Genomic DNA, 18,684 nt, shown 5'->3' with positions numbered 1-18,684 from the left:
ATTAAAAAGATTTGCAATTATTCCAGATCTATTTATCTCTATATTCTGCTTGACATTAATTCCCAAAAGCAAATTACAAAAGTAAACAAAACTGAAGTATAGGTAAATATATGATTTTTACTGGTTTTGCATTTATAAAAATATATACTTTTACAATAAAATTCTACTTAAAATATTCGATAATTATAAACCCTCATACATTTTTAATCTCCTGTGGTGCTAGTTTTATTCCTCTAAGATCCAGTGACTTACAGTACTTTATATTTATCGGTTTATGTGATCCTTGGCAATCAAACCCATGACCTTGGCGTTGCGAGCGACATGCTCTACCGGTTGAGCTATAGGGGCTCGCCTACATACATTATGCACACAACGGTGAGGCTGAATGAGGACATATAGCAGATGTTAGATGAACGTTAGATATATGTTAGCTGGATGTTAGGTGAATGCTAGATGAACACTGAGTGAATATTAGTTCATTTTATGGTGAGGGGGATTTGTAGTGATAACATAATGAAGCACTTTTGTAATGTAATTCATTAAGAAATCACACACACACATTCACACTTGGTCGGCACAGAACATAAGGGTGTAATTATAAACAATAAAAGACTCATTTAACACCACCTCTCTCACACACACACACACACACACACACACTGACGGCTTTGTTCCGCACTCAGAACAGTGTAACTGCGGTAAATTGCTCATGACCCATAAGAATCCATTTCTTTTATGGCAACATTTACATTGAGTTCCCTGCTCTCGTTACGCTCAGTCAAACAGATGAATGCCATCCCAGGCATGCTCAATCAAGAGCCGATCCACACGGAGAATTCCATTAACTCTAATGAAGGAGAACAGCATGCTGGGATTGATTGACACAGCTTGCCAGCCATGTTGCCGTGGAGACAGAGGTGTTGAAGGATGAAGGATGTGTGGAGCCGGGTCATTTAGCCCAGTTCATTAACACGCACGCACACTTCACTGCCTAAAACAACATCAGTGTCACAGGAACGTACAATTTGTTTGCTAAACAGATTATGGCATTAAAGGTCTGTATGAGGTCTGCAGTAACGGTATCTGATTTATAACAGCCAATGGTGTTAATGTTGACACACAAACACTCACGAAAAATGGTTAATGGTCAGGAAAAAGTTTCTGCTTGTTCTCACCTGTCATCTCTTGGAGAGAAAAACTCCAAGAGGGAAATGATGGACGTGTTTGAAACGTACCTGAATTGGATTTGATTTGGCTAGAGAAACAAAATGGACTCGTTAAAGAAAACCACCCATCTTTATTCTGTTGCCTTTTGTTTTACAAAAAAGGTTTTTAGGCATAGTAAAAAAGGCTTAGATTTATCATGGGGATTTTGGACGTTTGAAAACTGGGGATGAAAAAGGGGAAGGGAAAAGACATTTGAGACGTTATTTAATACAGCTACATAATCACTACCATTACAGAGCGAAACAACAAAAATAATTCCATACATTAAAGGTGTTTGAAAAAGTTAAGATGAAAAATTTAAAAAGAGAAATTTACATTAAGGAAAATACACAATACCGTATATAACAGTTAAAACTCTATTCCCTGGAAAGATGATTACAAATGAATAATGTTAAAAACATCCCACACAGAAGAGTATCTGAAATGGACAAGACCCCTTTTTAAGGAAGATGATCTTCAAGTGCAACTCATTCCTGACTTAAAGGGATAGTTCACGCAAAAAAGAAAATTCTGTCATCATTTACTCGTGTTGTTTCAAACCTGTATGTCTTTATTTCTTCTGTGGAAGATATTTTAGGAATGTTTGAACTGTTTTGCCCATACAAATGAAAGTCAATAGGGTCCATAACAACTGACCTTCATTGTATGGACAATTTTGCGTCATACAGGTTTGTAACGACATGAGTGACAGAATTTTCATTTTTGAGGTGAACAATCCCTTTAATAGGACCTTCTACATAATTTTATAGGCATAAGAGGTTTAAATTTACCTGAATCCAGATCATCGTATTGAGTTCACACTCGATCCAGATTCTAATGATCTGGATTTTAATTCAATAGCTTAAATACTAAACAATTTCAGTCTAAAACGTTGATCTTTATACTCAGACGCACATACATTCTTTCATGTCACGCACACACTCAGCCAATCACAGTTCTTGCCTTAATTCATGATCTGCCGAAGTCATGGCTGCGGTGATATGGTTGAACAGATGAGTGGATGGGTGAACAGTCCAGATGGATGAACACATGGTGATGTTAGCATTGTTAGCGGATAATGTCAGTGTCAAAAGTGACATGCTCCTGCATGCAGTGGTCTCAGGTTAGCTGTTAGCATTATCCAAAGCCTGGAGGTCATGCACGTAACCGCCCCAGTCCTCAGACTGTTTTATCCTTCCTGGGAGTTCCCAGAGGCCATGGGCGTACGTCCAGTGATCATTGGTGCACATACACAGCTCACACACTCACCCAGGGCTGCTCCAAGCTGTAGGAACGGTGGTGATCATCTGGCTCCACCTCTTCCAGCCTGACCTGCTGGAACTCCTGGCGTAAGCGCTGAATTCGGTCGTGGTTGCTCGGCGTCAGCCTGTTTGAGCAGGAGGAAGAGGTCACAAGATGAGACATTAGAACATTACATCATAATCCCTTTGATCCTATACTCTCCGGGATGACAGGTGTTGGAAGTGCAACCCTGTCTAAAAGGTCACCTAGTTACGCTCCACTACCTTCATGAGAACAAAGGTCAAGGTGTCACACACGGTGCACAGATGGTCCAGATACCTAAATGGGCAACAGACATGGTCTCTCTGGGCTCCTATGGTCCACAAGATCAGATCAGGAAAACCCACAGAAGAATTCACCAGACACGGTCAATATACTTATAGTACAGACGCGCATATGTGTGCTTGTGAGAAGGAACCAGACAGATTTCCTCTTATTAAAATTCCATGATCACATGTTGAGTGTGTTTACGATATAGAAGACAGCAACTGGGGATTTTTACACATGAGCAGATGTCCAGTTTAAAACACACAGATGCAATATAAACTCTGTCATAGGAAATGACTGAAGATAATTTAAGAACGCAGAGTAATCAGCAAATATGCATGTGTCCATAGTGTGTGTGTAATATTATATATATATATATATATATATATGGGTCATTGACAAATAAGGTTTTTAAAAGTGTGAAAAAAAACATGGGAGATATAATTAATTTTGAAGTTTTATTAAGTGTTAACAATGAGATTATGTGTTTTTTTTAACTAATTAACACTGCTTTTGTCATGTTTTACAAGATGGACCAAATTTGTCACCAAAAAAGTCATTCGGTTTAACCAAAATTTTGGTTTTACCGAATGACACTTTTGGTTATACCGAATGACGATATTTTCAAAAAATGCTATCAGGCTGATATCTAGCTAGCTAGCTAATTAGCTTGCTAGCTAGTTAACAAAAGGACAATAAAACATTTTATATTTAGTACAAGTTTAAAATATTACAACATTTTCCATGTTTTATAGCGGTTGTACCGAATGACCTGATGTTTTGGGACATGCGTATGAGCAAGTGAAAACATGAAATTTTTCAAACAGTTAAGGGAGAGTTAGTTACTTTGCTTCACGACCATGTGGTCCTTTGCAGGTGTCTGAATGATGTCATATCCTGTCACATGATACTGACCAAAATGGTCCCTTTATATTGGTTACTCCGAATGACATAAATGAAATTAATTTTTCCGGACATTCTTTCTCATAACAAAGAAACGACTTCTACACATAATTTTAATACCATTTTGCACTATGTTGATATATGATGTTTTAAAATCATGCCAGAATAAAAATATATACATTATTCACAAATGAAGTGTCTGTATTCGCCTTTGGATGGTTAAACCAAATGACCTTTTGACAACTTCTAAATCTTTAAAATACCTTTAAATGTAGCAAAATATAATTAAAACCCTTTGGATTCGATAAAAGAGATCTAGTTGTACTACCTTATATACTTTGGATGTCATATCTTTGTTTTTTATTATTATTATTAAGGCCTTTAGACAAAAAAAAAAAAGACCCATCACATCATTGACCCATATGCATATACACACACATAAGGAACATTCATCTAAAGATAAAAGACATGCGGTTCCATTCAAGTTGTTAATTCAATGCTCACTTTGAGGGATTCAGTTAGTTTCTGTGAAGAATTCATTAGACTGACTCAAACCAACTGTAACGAGCATGTCTTTTTGTGCAATTTCTTAAAAGAACTGGCTCGTAAGAGTCATTTGTTCATGAGTCAGACTACACTAGTCAAGATATATGGTTGTTTCTGAGCCCAGCAACGGTTAGCATTATTTCGCGGCACCCCGGTCTTTCTATCTCGTCACATTTCAGACTGCAAACTCACAACAGAAATATAATTTCTCACATTTGGCATGTCAGTGCAGATTCAGCAGCGGCTGAGCGGCGCCACTGACACATACACAAAAATACATATAGGTCAAACATTCATTCTAAAACCACCACCGAACTCTTTCTCCTGGCACTGGAACACTTAGACCTGATCTAAAACATACACCAATCAATACAAACTCATCAAAAACACACAAATACATCAACACCATGGAGCCATTTAATCCAATAAGAGAATCAATGAAGAACTGCTGTAATGTTTCCGGAAAGGCTAAAAGAATAACCTTGCAACATCTAAATGCATTACAATGCCCAGATGAACAAAGAAAGCCAGTGTGAGTGTGTGTATATGTGCTGACACGGCAGTAACAGTACCTGTGTGAAATTACATTTCCATTGTCAGCTGCATTGACTTAAACACACTTGTTCTGACATTGTCCTGACTTTTTTTTTTTTTTTAACCAGGGCATGTGCGCACATAGATACAGTTTGAGCTGGACAGGATGTCCCTCTGACCCCATCATAGGATTACTTCTTTCACTGCCAACAGCTGGAGCCATTTAAAACAGTGGCATAACTCTCAGATCAGTCTGACTCACTGGAATTACACGCATTCATTCTACACATGATGCTGACACAGAGGAGATTTTAGCAGTTATGTTTGAGTATAAAGGTTTATGTGACCTGTTAAAGTTACCATGCAAACCTAAAAGCATAACACTCAATAATAACAGTACTCATTTACTACTTTAAATATGATTGATCACCATAAAAGAATTACAACAGAATGACACAAAGCCAGAAAATCCAATACATTTATGAAAATGTAACATTCTTCATGTCCTTGTTTGTGCCCAAATAGCTAGTTTTTTTTTTTTGCTTGTGTGTGAGACATTATACAGGAACATTAACAAAATAAATGTGATCTATTTTTGAACCACTTTTCCCCCTAAAACTTGAGGGCAAACAGCTTTTACAGTGGAACTATTGTGTTATGAATGAATGCAGTGTATTAGTTGTGTGTATGCCTGATAATGCTTTAAACTGACTAAAAACACATTCAAAATAACACAGAAAAATGACTTTGGGTCCAGCCACAAGGGTAAAATAATATTCATAAAGTATTATAAAAATGCACCATAGCATTCCAAACCTGTATGGCTTGCTTACTTCTGCGGAAAACACAAAAGAATATAATTTAGAAGGACACTGGAAACCAAACAACATTTGAGAAATTCCTCAAAATATTTTTTTGTGTGTTCCACATGAAGAAAGTAATACAGGTTTGGAATGATATGAGTGTGAGTAAATGATGACAGAATTTTAATTTTTGGATGGAGTATCACTTTAAAAGATCATCATCACTGTCAACACTGCTCCACTTCCTCCTGGCATTTTTATCCAACAGCTGTGAGCTCAAAGCACCAGAATCAGGTCAAAATAATCAATACTCACCAACCATGGATAAAAATGACAGCATAGTAGTAACTTGTCTCTTTTATTACTTTAAATGAACAGAAAAGGGAGTTGGGAGTGAGAATGTATGAAACCAGATCTGTTTAAAAAGACTTTTCACAGGTAAACACACATGTGTATGAAAAACACAAACAGTTTAAGTGGGCACTTGAAGTTAATTTACCCCATTATTTTTCCTCAGCTTTCTAAAAGGGCTGCCATTTTGTGGTCAAGAAAATGCGTCAATCAAATGTGCACTTCACTGTAAATTCATCATTGATATGATTAAGGGTCCAACCCACTATAACTATAACAACATTCATCCTCTCACAGCCTCATCTAGTATTATTTAGTCTCTCATAGCCCCATATGACATTCATGCTCCCATAGCCTCTAGCATTTACCCTCTCACAGCCTCCTCTAGCATTCACTCTCTCACAGCCTTATCTATTATTTATCCTCTCACAGCCTCACAGGACATTCATCCTCATAGCCTCTAGCATTCACCCTCTCACAGCCTCATCTAGCATTCACTCTCACGGCCTCATCCAGTATTCATCCTTTCACAGCCTTATCTGACATTCATGCTCTCATAACCTCTAGCATTCACCCTCATAGCCTCATCTAGCATTCACTCTCTCACAGCCTCATTCAATATTCATCCTCTCACAGCCTCATTTACAATACTTCTGCTCATAGCCTCATCTGCCATTCACTCTCGCACAGCCTCATCTAGCATTCACTCTCTCACAGCCTCATACAATATTCATCCTCTCACAGCCTCATTTACAATTCTTCCTCTCATAGCCTCATCAAGTATTTATCCTCTCACAGCCTCACCTGACATTCATCCTCACAGCCTTTAGCATTCACCCTCTCACAGCCTCATCTAGCATTCACTCTCTCACAGCCTCATCCAGTATTCATCCTCTCACAGCCTCATCCAGTATTCATCCTCTCACAGCCTCATCCAGTATTCATCCTCTCACAGCCTTATCTGACATACATGCTCTCATAGCCTCTAGCATTCACTCTCTCACAGCCTCATTTACAATTCTTCCTCTCACAGCCTCACCTGACATTCATCCTCATAACCTTTAGCATTCACCCTCTCACAGCCTCATCTAGCATTCACTCTCACAGCCTCATTCAATATTCATCCTCTCATAGCCTCATTTACAATTCCTCCTCCCACAGCCTCATCTACCATTCACTCTCTCACAACCTCATCTAGTATTCAGTCTCACAGCCTTATCTGACATTCATGCTCTCATAGCCTCTAGCATTCACCCTCTCAAAGCCCTATTTACAATTCTTCCTCTTACAGCCTCATCTACCATTCACTCTCTCACAGCCTCATCTGGTATTCAGTCTCTCACAGCCTTATCTGACATTCATGCTCTCATAGCCTCTAGCATTCACCCTCTCACAGCCTCATCCAGTGTTCATCCTCTCACAGCCCTATTTACAATTCATCCTCCCAAAGCCTCATCTACCATTCACTCTCACAGCCTCATCTAGCATTCAGTCTCTCACAGCCTTATCTGACATTCATGCTCTCATAGCATCAAGCATTCACCCTCACAGCCTCATCCAATATTTATCCTCATTCACAATTCTTCCTCTCACAGCCTCATCTACCATTCACTCTCTCAAAGCCTCATCTAGCATTCAGTCTCTTACAGCCTTATTTGACATTCATGCTCTCATAGCCTCTAGCATTCACCCTCTCACAGCCCTATTTACAATTCTTCCTCTTACAGCCTCATCTACCATTCACTCTCTCACAGCCTCATCTAGCATTCATCCTTTCACGGCCTCATCTAGCATTCGCCTTCTAGATTGAGTGATATGCAGAGAGGGAGAAGTCTGATTATAATGACTGTTATGATCTGCAGGAGTCATTACTAAAATAGCACATCTAGAGGATGCAAAGCCTCTGTATACAGTCATGCAGCAAAGCTTTTAAAACCACTGATACACAAAAAGATAGATATGTGCAGATAAAACCTTTCTCTCTTCATAAAAGGAATGAATGTTCCAGCCGAGCATATAATGCAGCATCTAATATCAATATGTAAACAGCTTCTGGCTTGTGAAAGGAGATTTGGAGACATATGGTCTCCTCACGGGTCATAATTTGTTTTGAGAGTAGTGTGCATGTGATGTGAGGAATTGTGATAACATCGGTTTTAATGTACTTTAAAAGACCTCCAGTCGCCATTAGAGCATATAAGAATCACTATCGCCGTGGTAACCATGCTTTCCTGTTGAAATGGATAGACAACATTATTTTGGGTAGTTCAATGCTTGCTATAAGTGCACAAATGGAAAGAGTGTCAAAAATGCTGCTGTGAACTCAACGCCTTGTTGAAAATATAAAGATGAAAGCATAAAAACCAAAACAAAACATTCACTATGAACAGACAATATATCAATATCCATATCGGTATTGACTAATATTATAACTGTTTTTTAATCAGTCTGATAAAGCTGATAGATTAGAAGCTAATACCAAGACTCGTTTTTAAAACAGTATTTTGCTTTCTAAATCTGGTTATAAGTTATTGGCCATAATATAAATATTAAATAATGATAAATAAATATTAAATAATATTCTCTCTATTCACATACTAATGTTCAAATTGGTCATTTTCCAACTGGCCAGTAATCAGAGTCAATTCAGTACAAATTATTAAAATATATATAAGTAACTAAACTGTAATATATACAAACCATTACCATGATATAAAAATGTTGTATTCTCATACAAAAATATAGGACTTTACTCATAAAGCCCACCTCCAAACTCTAGCTTTTCTGCAAGTCACAGCTGACTGAAGGGTCTGACGGGTCTCTGTTCAATTTCTCTCACTCTCTGAGTGAAACAATATGTGCAGACATTACTGTATGGGAATATAGCCACTGATACGCTCTTAAACACAAACAGACACAAATCTCAGTGAAGGCTGTGTGTATTTGTGCTCACTGGAAATTGAGAACAGGCATTAAGTCCTGCCAGCTAACAGTTCTACTGCGAGAGGTGACAAAAAAAAAAAAAAAAAAAAAAGTAGGAGGGGAAAAAAACAGGCACTAAGACTGGCAAACAATGCAGACATCTTACACACACACTATAGATACTTTCACGTTTAGGAAAAGCAATAAAGTATATTAAAAATATACAGTTAAATTGAAATAACATTAATGTTTTTTACTGTATTTTTGATTAAATAAATACAGCCATGTTAAGCATAAGAGACTTCTTTGAAAAATATTAAAATACACCTCAGATTTAATATCAGAGTTAATATATTTTTTTTCCTTTTTCCTTCCCCTATGTTTAAACATGCAGGCACAAGAAGTTGTATTTCAGTACTGACAGCTTCAATTAACCATTGTTAAGTCATTAACTCTTGGTAATGTTAGAGCTGTCAGGGCTTTAATTGTACAGACTCTGAATCACACTACACTTCTTTTTAATAAAGCGTTTAACTCGGCATTTGACTTTCAGAGAGTCGAGTTACTCCGCTTATAATGGATTGACGTCCATTGACACAGTAGGAAAGCGTCTTTAAAGGGGTTTGAAGGTTATAGTGAGTATCTGTTTAAATGATGGTGTTGTGTTTATGTCAGATGTGCTGCTAATTTGAAACATACGGGAGCATAAACTCTTCAGGCAGTTTGTGAGGAATGACTCTAGTGGTCCATTGAGCCTTGAGTTTCAGTCACATCAAAGAATAACCTTCACGTAAACACTCTCTCTCTCTCTCTCTCTCTCTCTCTTTCTCACACACACACACACACACACACACACACACACACACACACACACACACACACACACACACACACACAGATGGTTGAGGTCCAGAGGTGCTGTTTAGGCTTGTGTGGGATCTGTCTAGTAAATGGCTCAAGAGGCCTTTGGACGCGCACACACAGAGTCACAGAGACCTGTGTGTGGATAAACAGTTATGATTGATTTCAGCACTGTCAGAGTCAGTGAGGTTCAGCTCCCATGAGACACTGCGTAGCAAAGTGGCAGTCAGACTTCACCTTTGAAGATAGGAGATTGTGTAGCTATGTGTTTCTGATCTGTTTATTGCGGAAACACTTGCATTTTTCACTCACTTTAAGAACAAAGTACCCTTTTTATAGACTGTGATGATATATTTACACAGGTATAAACATCGCAAAACTAGTAAAGTTTTTCATATTCTCATTTTCAAATTTTATACACATTAATGATGCTATACTCTGTTACATTGTTACATTGGCAGTAAATTACAAAAAAACAAATTAACACCGCTGCAAATTTGACATTTATCTATATTTTTTTCCTTTTGGAAAGTCGTGGAAATGCCTTTCCGTGGATTTTTTCCTTTTTCTATTGGGGCAAATAGGGATATAAAAATTATATTTGCTGTCACCGAGAATTTTACCCAACTATGATGACTTCCACTTTTGAGAAACCCAGAAATGTGAAAAGGGACCATTAATGAATACATTAAAAAAACAGTCTCTGGATGAGTTTGCATCTATATGCATGTTTTTTTTTTTTTTTAAACCCCAGACAGGGTTGCCAGATTTGTGTAACAAAACCAGCCCAATCACGACCAAAACTAGTTCAGTCGCATTTTGGAGGGTAAGAATCTGTAAAAATCGCATTCCGAGGGGTAAAAAAAAATCAAAGGGGGGGGGTTAGTGTCTCTTCATCCTGCGGCCCAAAAAATAAAAATAAATAAAAAACCCCGCAGCAACAGTGTAAAAGTAGACCAACACTGACCACAGACAGCAAATATGTGAATATACAGACTGAAGACTTTTGGAAACAATCAAAGAAACATATTAAATGGCAGTACAACCGCCACAACAAATAGTCTATGAGAAACTTTTTTTTTTTTTTTTACAAACCCACAGACCCACACAAAGACCTACATAAACTCACAAAAATGTACAAAGCCATTTCCATCCACAGTTTCTTAGACACTACCATGACTGTAATACTTTGTAACATTAAGTAAACAACATAGTATATGAATATGTTAATTATTCAGCACCACGATATGCATTAAAAATGCCATTTGGTTACTGAAACTGTACCATGACACTGCCATGGCATATTTCTATAAGTATAATATTCTTTGGTCTACACTTTTTAGTGTTGAACTTCCATATGACTGAGCAAATAGTGCATCTGCTCAACAAGTTGCACAATTTGAGGTATCATTCGTGTTTGTAGCATAAACGTCAAGGATGCCTTAAAATGTAATATTATGAGCAATAATAATGATGCAAGAGGCAGTAAAAAAAATGGAAGGAGGTGGACTGCTTCTAAAAAAAAACCTGACTAGAAAATGTAATTACATTTGAAAGAATTCAATGATTATAACTGAAAATTCCCTTCAGCGTCAGTGACTATCACAGTAGTATAGATACTTATAAATGTCCTCTGGGGGACAATAGAAGCAAGAGAGGTGACATTTCCACAAATATGTCCATCATCGCTTCTTCCTGAATGGTATTGGTGAGACAGAGAGAGCAGAAAAACACTAGTTGACCTACTCTCACCCTGACCGGAGTAAAGTAATCAGGAAACCACCGGACCATGGAACTATCACATATACAATGCACAATGGACATGCAAACACTTGAACACACAAATTAGAGTGACAATACATTCAGGCCGGAATTTCTACATTGCCTAAAATGTCCAGTTTTTTGCTTTGTCTTCCTATTAACATGCTCTCTACAGTCCTCATACATTCTATGCATATTTGCATAGCTTTGACAGCTCTTTGTGGATCCTGCCTTCTTGCACCCCCACAATTGGTCAATTATATACAATGCCTGCACACTATTGGTCAAACTACTTTTCCTTCATTACTTTCAGCAAGTGTAACACAGGATTCACATATCACACACACTTGCATTAAAAGATTACAGCGTTCACAGTGGGAGCATGAGCCGTGTGGTTTCGAAAATAAAACGAAAATAAACTCACGGAACAATTACACAAAAATTTGAGTGCTTTCATTCCAGTCGGGATCACATTAGCCAAAGGAGTTGCTTTATGAAATAAATTAAATACTTTACAATAAGGCTGGTTAACATTAGTTAATGCATTACGTATCATGAACAAAGAACAAAACTTATTTTATAAATTTAGAAATAGAAGTTAAAGGTGCAATATGTAAGATTTCTGTCCGCTAGAGGTCGCTAGAGGCCTATTCAAAACAAAGGCGTAGCTTGATGACGCCAAGTTTGAGCGCGGAATCTTGGGACATGTGGTCTTCACCTCAACGGACGGTGCAAAAGAATAAGGATAGGACTCGGGAAGACATCATGTTCATATGGATGCGATTATTAACGTTATTGTAGTATGAAGCAGAGCAGGACCGAGTGTTGTGGGAGCTGAACGAAGCCGCTGGAGCGATTGCGCAACACACGCCTCACAAGCAGCGGAACTTTTATTATGCCACAGTCGCCGGCGCCGCTTCCGCTTTTCCGGTCATGAGTATGAGGTAACACAGCTCTGTTTATTATATCAGATACATTTGAGAGTGTTGAAAATGATGTTATAATGTTACTCTGTGCGTTCGCTCGGTGGCTGCTGTGAGACACCTGTTTGAGACACACTGCAGTAAGCTAGATCGATTTTAGAATATCATATTAAATGCTGGATGGCTTGTGTTGATAAATGGCATGCAATTAATTTTAAAATGTATTGTATGATGGAGAAAATTCTGTATTACTGTTACTAAAAATAAAGCTGCATCTGATTATGCTATGTTAGCTACTTGACAAAATAGTGTTTTTCAATAAGGCATGGTACTCACAAAAAATCAAGAAAATTAGATTTAAACAATAAGACTAAACGTGTTGAGCTATATAACAACAATTAGTTTTCTGTCCATGAACGTAACCAAACAGTTGTTCCCTTGCCTATTAAAACATGTAATATATTAAAGCGTCTTTGGTGTTTCCATGGTTTTTACAAAATAAAACCGGAAACCGAGGGTAGCGCGGGTATGACGCAATTGACAGGCGACTCCTCACACGTCCCGGAGCCTTGGTTAAAATTGCAATTTTCTCATGATTTACAAATAGTTGGAAACATTTGGGATATTGTAAGTACTCAAGTGAACAAAATATATAACACTGGCCTAGTGGTTTTTGGATATTTTACTGCAAAAACTTACATATTGCACCTTTAATGCTAATTTCTGCATATAATATGCACAATATGGTCACCCTAAAACACACAAAGAATATTTACCTACAGAAAATCCTACACATCGACATTGTACCATGACAATATTATTGGTTTCTACAATGAAAGTTATATGATACATGATATTTGCATGATTAACATGATATTTCAAGGAATATCATAATCAAGGACTAAAAAATTCCTTTAAGCACTTTGCAATATCATGTCAACAATCAACATAATGTAATCCTGGTATAAATGGGGATCATACAGTGGTTTACATGTGGTTACCATGGTTACAGAAGTCAATAACGTGAGTGAAGGGTGTGTGGTTTCCATTGGTTACCGTCAGGCATAGGTGGACAGATTTGTGTGGTGTGGTTGCCAGGGTTACGGCACTGTGCATTGCAGGTAAAGAGCTTTTATTAATGTGACCAAAAGATAAGGCTAATGGACTGGTGGTTTACGAGCAAGAAGTGTGTGTTTGTGTCTGTGAGTGTGTGTCTGTGTGTGTACGAAGCATACCGACTCCTAATAGTATTAATCCTGTGCATTTAAGGGAGTCAGTACTTATTGATTTCTCATTACTTCTGCTAACAGAATCATGTGTGAGATGTGTGTGTCAGATCGATTGGACCAGAGTGATTCCCCATTCTGATCATTAGATCTGCTTTGCCAATCAGTGTCTTGACACTGGAGAGAGGTTTTACATTCAGAAACATTTTTATGTCTGACACAGCCATGTAAACTTTAACATAAGGCCAGTTTAACAAGCAGTGATGCCAATTTAGCTATTTTGTCGCTAGATTTAGCGACTTCCCGCCTCTTTTGAGACTTTTTTCAAAAGCCTAGCGACAAATCTAGCAACTGCTTGAACAAACCTTATCTAGATTCCGTGACTTGCTCACTGATCTATATTTATATTAATATAGATCAGTGGACCTGCCAGTATGACATCATCAAGTGACACTTAGCGACCAGTTTTAGCTACTTTCAGCTGAAAGCAATTGGCAACACTGTTAACAAGTCTCAACACCAAAGAAAGTGAGACAAACAAAGAGACAATGTGAACGAATGGATAAGAAATTATTAAGTGAAAAGATAACTTTGTTCCAAACCTCTATGTTCCAATAGTCTTCCAAGGCAGAAGGAGACTCAACTAGTGCTGGCTGACTTCAACAGAGTTTAGAGTTAGCATGTTCATTGTCGCAATGAAATGGAAGTAGTGGCATATTTAAGTGTAACAGATTACCAAAAAAGAAAAAAATGAAGGGCAGGTACTTGGTTCTAATCTTGCAGGGGTGGATTTAAGCAGACTAAATGTTGGGAGAAGTTCTGCATAAGTCACCAGCTCATTCATGAGACTATCAGCTCCGCAGTTCACGCCGTTTCAGCCAGAAAAAGAACACAAGCTGTGAGAAATCAAGATTAATAAAAACCGACATGAAATACAAAGCCTAGAAAGTATCTGTATTTTCTTCACTGAGTTTAATATCTCCAGACCGGAACTTTTTTTTTTTTTTTTTTTTTTTTTAAACCAAACCCTATCGTATAACCCAGAACACTTGGAATATATGACACGTGGAACATCGGACCATTCGGTGATAGTTTTGTGTCATTTTTTTTTTTAAAAGCTTGATGCTGGTCGTTATTCACTGCCATTAATATGGATGAGAGCGATCAGGACATTTGTTAAAAAAAAAAATCTTTTGTGATCTGAAAAAGAAAGAAGGGCATAGAGAGAAAGCACATTTAGGCCACGCCTACACCAGGGGGGGGAAACAATCTAACTCTCTCCATTGACTTTGTATTGTGTGAAGCTGCCTCCTTGTCATTTCTTGCTTCTAACAAAAGACAGAACAATGCCTAAAAGCTGCTGTGTGACAGGGTGTACAGCAAACAAGCTAAAGAACCCAGAACTAAGTTTTTATAAGCAACCAAACCGTAAAAGCCAGCCTTTAAGGAGACAAAAGTGGATACAGGCAATAAGACGTGAAGCATCAGCAGGAAGAATGGGTAAACTGTGGGATCCTGACACTCAATATGCCTCAGTATGCCTATGTGTGCAGTAAACATTTTGTCACTGTTAAATCAAATATCCAAATGTCCGTTTTATATATTTTATTTCCTGTCGCCGATTACGTTCCCCACCAATGGGCGCAGTTCTCAGAGTAATATGACACGTTGCACTCTGTCTCAATTGCCTGTACCCACTTTTGTGTCCTTAAACGCTCGTTTTTTTTTTTTTGGTCGACAGCTTATAAAAACGTAGTTCTGGGTTTTTTAGCTTGTTTGCTGTACACCCTGTCACATAGCAGCTTTTAGACATTGTTCTGTTTTTCATTATAAGTCAGAAAAGAGAGGGTTGGATTGTCCCCCCTCCCCCAGTGGGCGTGGTTTTCAGATTATGATGCGTGTCACTCTGTCTCTATAGGGCATTAGAACAACACCAGGGGGAGTAATTTAGGACTTAATTTTCATTTTAGGGTAAACTAACCCTTTAACGGGATTACATTACTTTCTTTGATTTTCAATTCATCCTTGAATTCAAATTTACTAGTGTAGTTCCTGTTTGCTCAGTTATTTCACATTCAAAGTCAGGGACTGGACTGAAATTTTTAAAAAAGCACTCTCAATTCAATTATAAATGATATACTCTGCAAAATAAGAAAAATAATCTACATAGCACATAGAGACATTGTCTGAAATAGTTGATTGTGAATTAGATTAACTACTTCATTCAGAATTTTCAGAATTGAATGATTTCACTGAGCATTCTAGGATTTCTTTCTCCTTGAAGTATATATGCAATGCTGCCTGCAATTTTGGCCAAAATGATTTATCTTAAAAAGCAGCATAATGGCTGAGTAGGCAGCTTGCTAGGGTTTGGAACAGGCCTAATGTCTTCACAGGAGAGACTGAGTAGGTGTGTGTGTGTGTGAGAGAGAGAGATCTGTTGGCATGAACGCTCTAATTGGCTCTCTGTACTTCCTCTAACTCAAGCAGTGAGCCTGTTAGCGACACCTCACACACTTCACTGTACCTTTCTACATGTCACTCAGATTATGTGACACGAACAGACCTACAGAAAACACTGTTAACTGTCATACACAGGCTGAGGAAACTCCCACAAAGTGCGCCTGATAAAATCAGCTCATATTTATATCCAAGTCATGATTATGAGTTACGACGTTCGAATATGAACTCAATGACTCATTCGTCTGAGTGACACATTCTACAGCAGCCATTAACAACACAGACAGTGAGATAATATTTCTAAGCTAATGTCTTATAAACGCACAAGCACAGGCAGAGCTCACAGCATGACTGAGCGTGAGCGTCGACAACAGAACCAATTAAATCTGAACATGTAGCCGTGCGCACGGGGGGACAGTTTTAATGTCACACTGGAGTCACTTCTTCTCTCTGAAATATGAAGTGCCTCACACCAGTAAAACTGTCGGCAGCCGAACGTGGTTTAACAAAAACCTCTGACAAACTTATGAAATGCCATTTTCGTTAGGATGTTACTTAAAATGCAGTGTTGTTACTGTTAACTAAAACAATTAAAGGGGATACCGGATGCCCCTTTTTACAAGATGTAAAATAAGTCTCTGATGACCCCAGAGTGTGTATGTGAAGTTTTAGCTCAAAATACCCCACAGATCAGTTTTTATAGCATGTTAAAAGTGCCACTTTTTGGGGGTGAGCAAAAACGTGCTGTTTTTGTGTACGTCCCATTAAATGCAAATGAGGTGGTGCTCCTGGTCCCCTTTCAAGAAGAGGGCGGAGCTTCAAGAGCTCATACCGGTGTTGTACCTCTTCGTGCGCACTCGCCTCACACATTAATACACGCTGCAGCGAGTTTAAACACACTTCCTTTAGCATATCTCCTTGATACATAGGATACCCTTTAGCATACCCATAGACTGCAATGTAATTACCACTTTCAAGGCCCAGAAAGGTAGTAAAGACACCGTTAAAATAGTCCACGTGACTACAGTGGTTCAACCTTAATGTTATGAAATGATGAGAATACTTTTTGTGAAAAAACAACAAAAAACAAAAATAATGACTTTATTCAACAATTTCTTCTCTTCCATGTCAATCTCTGACACTGTTCATGTTGTAAACACAGTGCAGAGCTTCCAGGTTCTATGTCAGTACACCAGCTCAGTATTGGCCGACTCCTGCATCAGCATCACATGTATGCATCGTGGTGCTCACGTGAACAATGTCAAAGAGTCTGACACAAAAGAGAAGAAGTTGTTGAATCAAGTCATTATTTTTGGGGGGGTTTTGTGCACAAAAAGTATTCTCAACGCTTTATAACATTAAGGTTGAACCACTGTAGTCACGTGGAATATTTTAACGGGGGGGGGGGGGGTTCAGAAAGCTCTCGGATTTCACTATAAATATCTTAATTTGTGTTCTGAAGATGAACGAAGGTCTTACAGGTTTGGAATGACATGAGGGTGAGTAATTAATGACAGAATTTTCATTTTTGTGGGAAAAACTCCTTAAGGAAATGTAATTTTGCCAAAGAAGAACTTTTACTTTAAACAAATGTTCATTTAAAAGCAATATGTTACCATTTCACCAAGCTTAACACTGAATTTGAGCAATTGTAATGTGACGATCGGGTGCAGATTTTCAAATCAGAGAAAATAACAGGTTCAAGTGGGTGGCAGGTGGATGATTTATTTTTAACAGTGGATTCAGGTAGATGTTAGAGCTAATCCGCGCCTCTCTACTTCGCATGTTCAAACCTGGTGTTTTCACAACAGAAAACACCCAAAAACAAGGAGCAGGAGAATAAACTAAACACAAATTTGGTTCTTAATTGTAGATTGCTAAATACACTGAGAAAGTAGCCTACTTTCAGTGGAGCTATATCCTGAAAGAAATAAGGAGTAAAAAAAAAAAAAAAAAAAAAAAAAAAAGACAGGGAGAGGAGAAGCACGTTCCCGACAGATGAACAATGTTCTGTCAGTAAAGTAGGTCATCTTGTTGAGGGGTCAGAGAGAGGGCATCCACTCATTTCAGCGGAACTCTTCAATTCTCTCAGACACACGTATGTGTTTATACACACACACACACACACACACACACACACACACGTACATATACATTACGATCCTATCCTATCTTTCTCCCAACAATCATTTTCTACTTTCTAATAATGAGACAAATGTCAACAAACCCAGTCTTATTCTAGTCACACTGCAAAGCATCTTTCTTAGGTCCTGTTTACACCTGGTATTAACAATCTATTAACAATTTTGTAGATTTAAATTATATTTCTCAATATTTAGAGATAATAATTGGCAAGCCAAAAATATCATGTTGCTACCAGGTGTAAACAGGGCTATAGAAGTCATATAGCAATTACTTTCTAATAAAAGCTACAGAGACAGTCCCAGAAGCAATTAAGGGCATAGTGGTGATCGAGGAGGTCTGGGATCTCGGTAATGCTGGTTTTTGGGTCACCCTGACTCAGTTCTGAACTTTCAACCTCTATCTGATGTCACGTCTCCAGTGATTACAAGTTTGGGCATCCGAAACAGAGAACATCTTAAACCATATGCCACATTA

The 18,684-nt window shown here is 38.0% G+C and overlaps 1 protein-coding gene across 6 annotated transcripts in view; it reads right to left on the bottom strand.

The window, feature by feature from the left end:
• The window catches only part of pard3ab (par-3 family cell polarity regulator alpha, b), a 104,890-nt gene that overhangs the window by 6,492 nt on the left and 79,714 nt on the right, over nt 1-18,684 (bottom strand). For 4 of the 6 annotated variants that reach the window (XM_051862258.1, XM_051862289.1, XM_051862247.1 and 1 more), the window contains one exon: nt 2,476-2,593. In XM_051862258.1, the coding sequence (XP_051718218.1) occupies nt 2,476-2,593 (118 nt within the window). Of the gene's footprint in view, nt 1-1,277; nt 2,594-18,684 lie in introns of those variants that run through there. The other 2 variants (XM_051862277.1, XM_051862282.1) reach the window with 2 other exon arrangements.

The sequence above is a fragment of the Ctenopharyngodon idella genome, chromosome 2 (genome assembly GCF_019924925.1).
Source record: "Ctenopharyngodon idella isolate HZGC_01 chromosome 2, HZGC01, whole genome shotgun sequence".
Lineage (NCBI taxonomy): Eukaryota > Metazoa > Chordata > Actinopteri > Cypriniformes > Xenocyprididae > Ctenopharyngodon > Ctenopharyngodon idella.
This window is presented reverse-complemented; position numbering and strand designations above follow the sequence as displayed.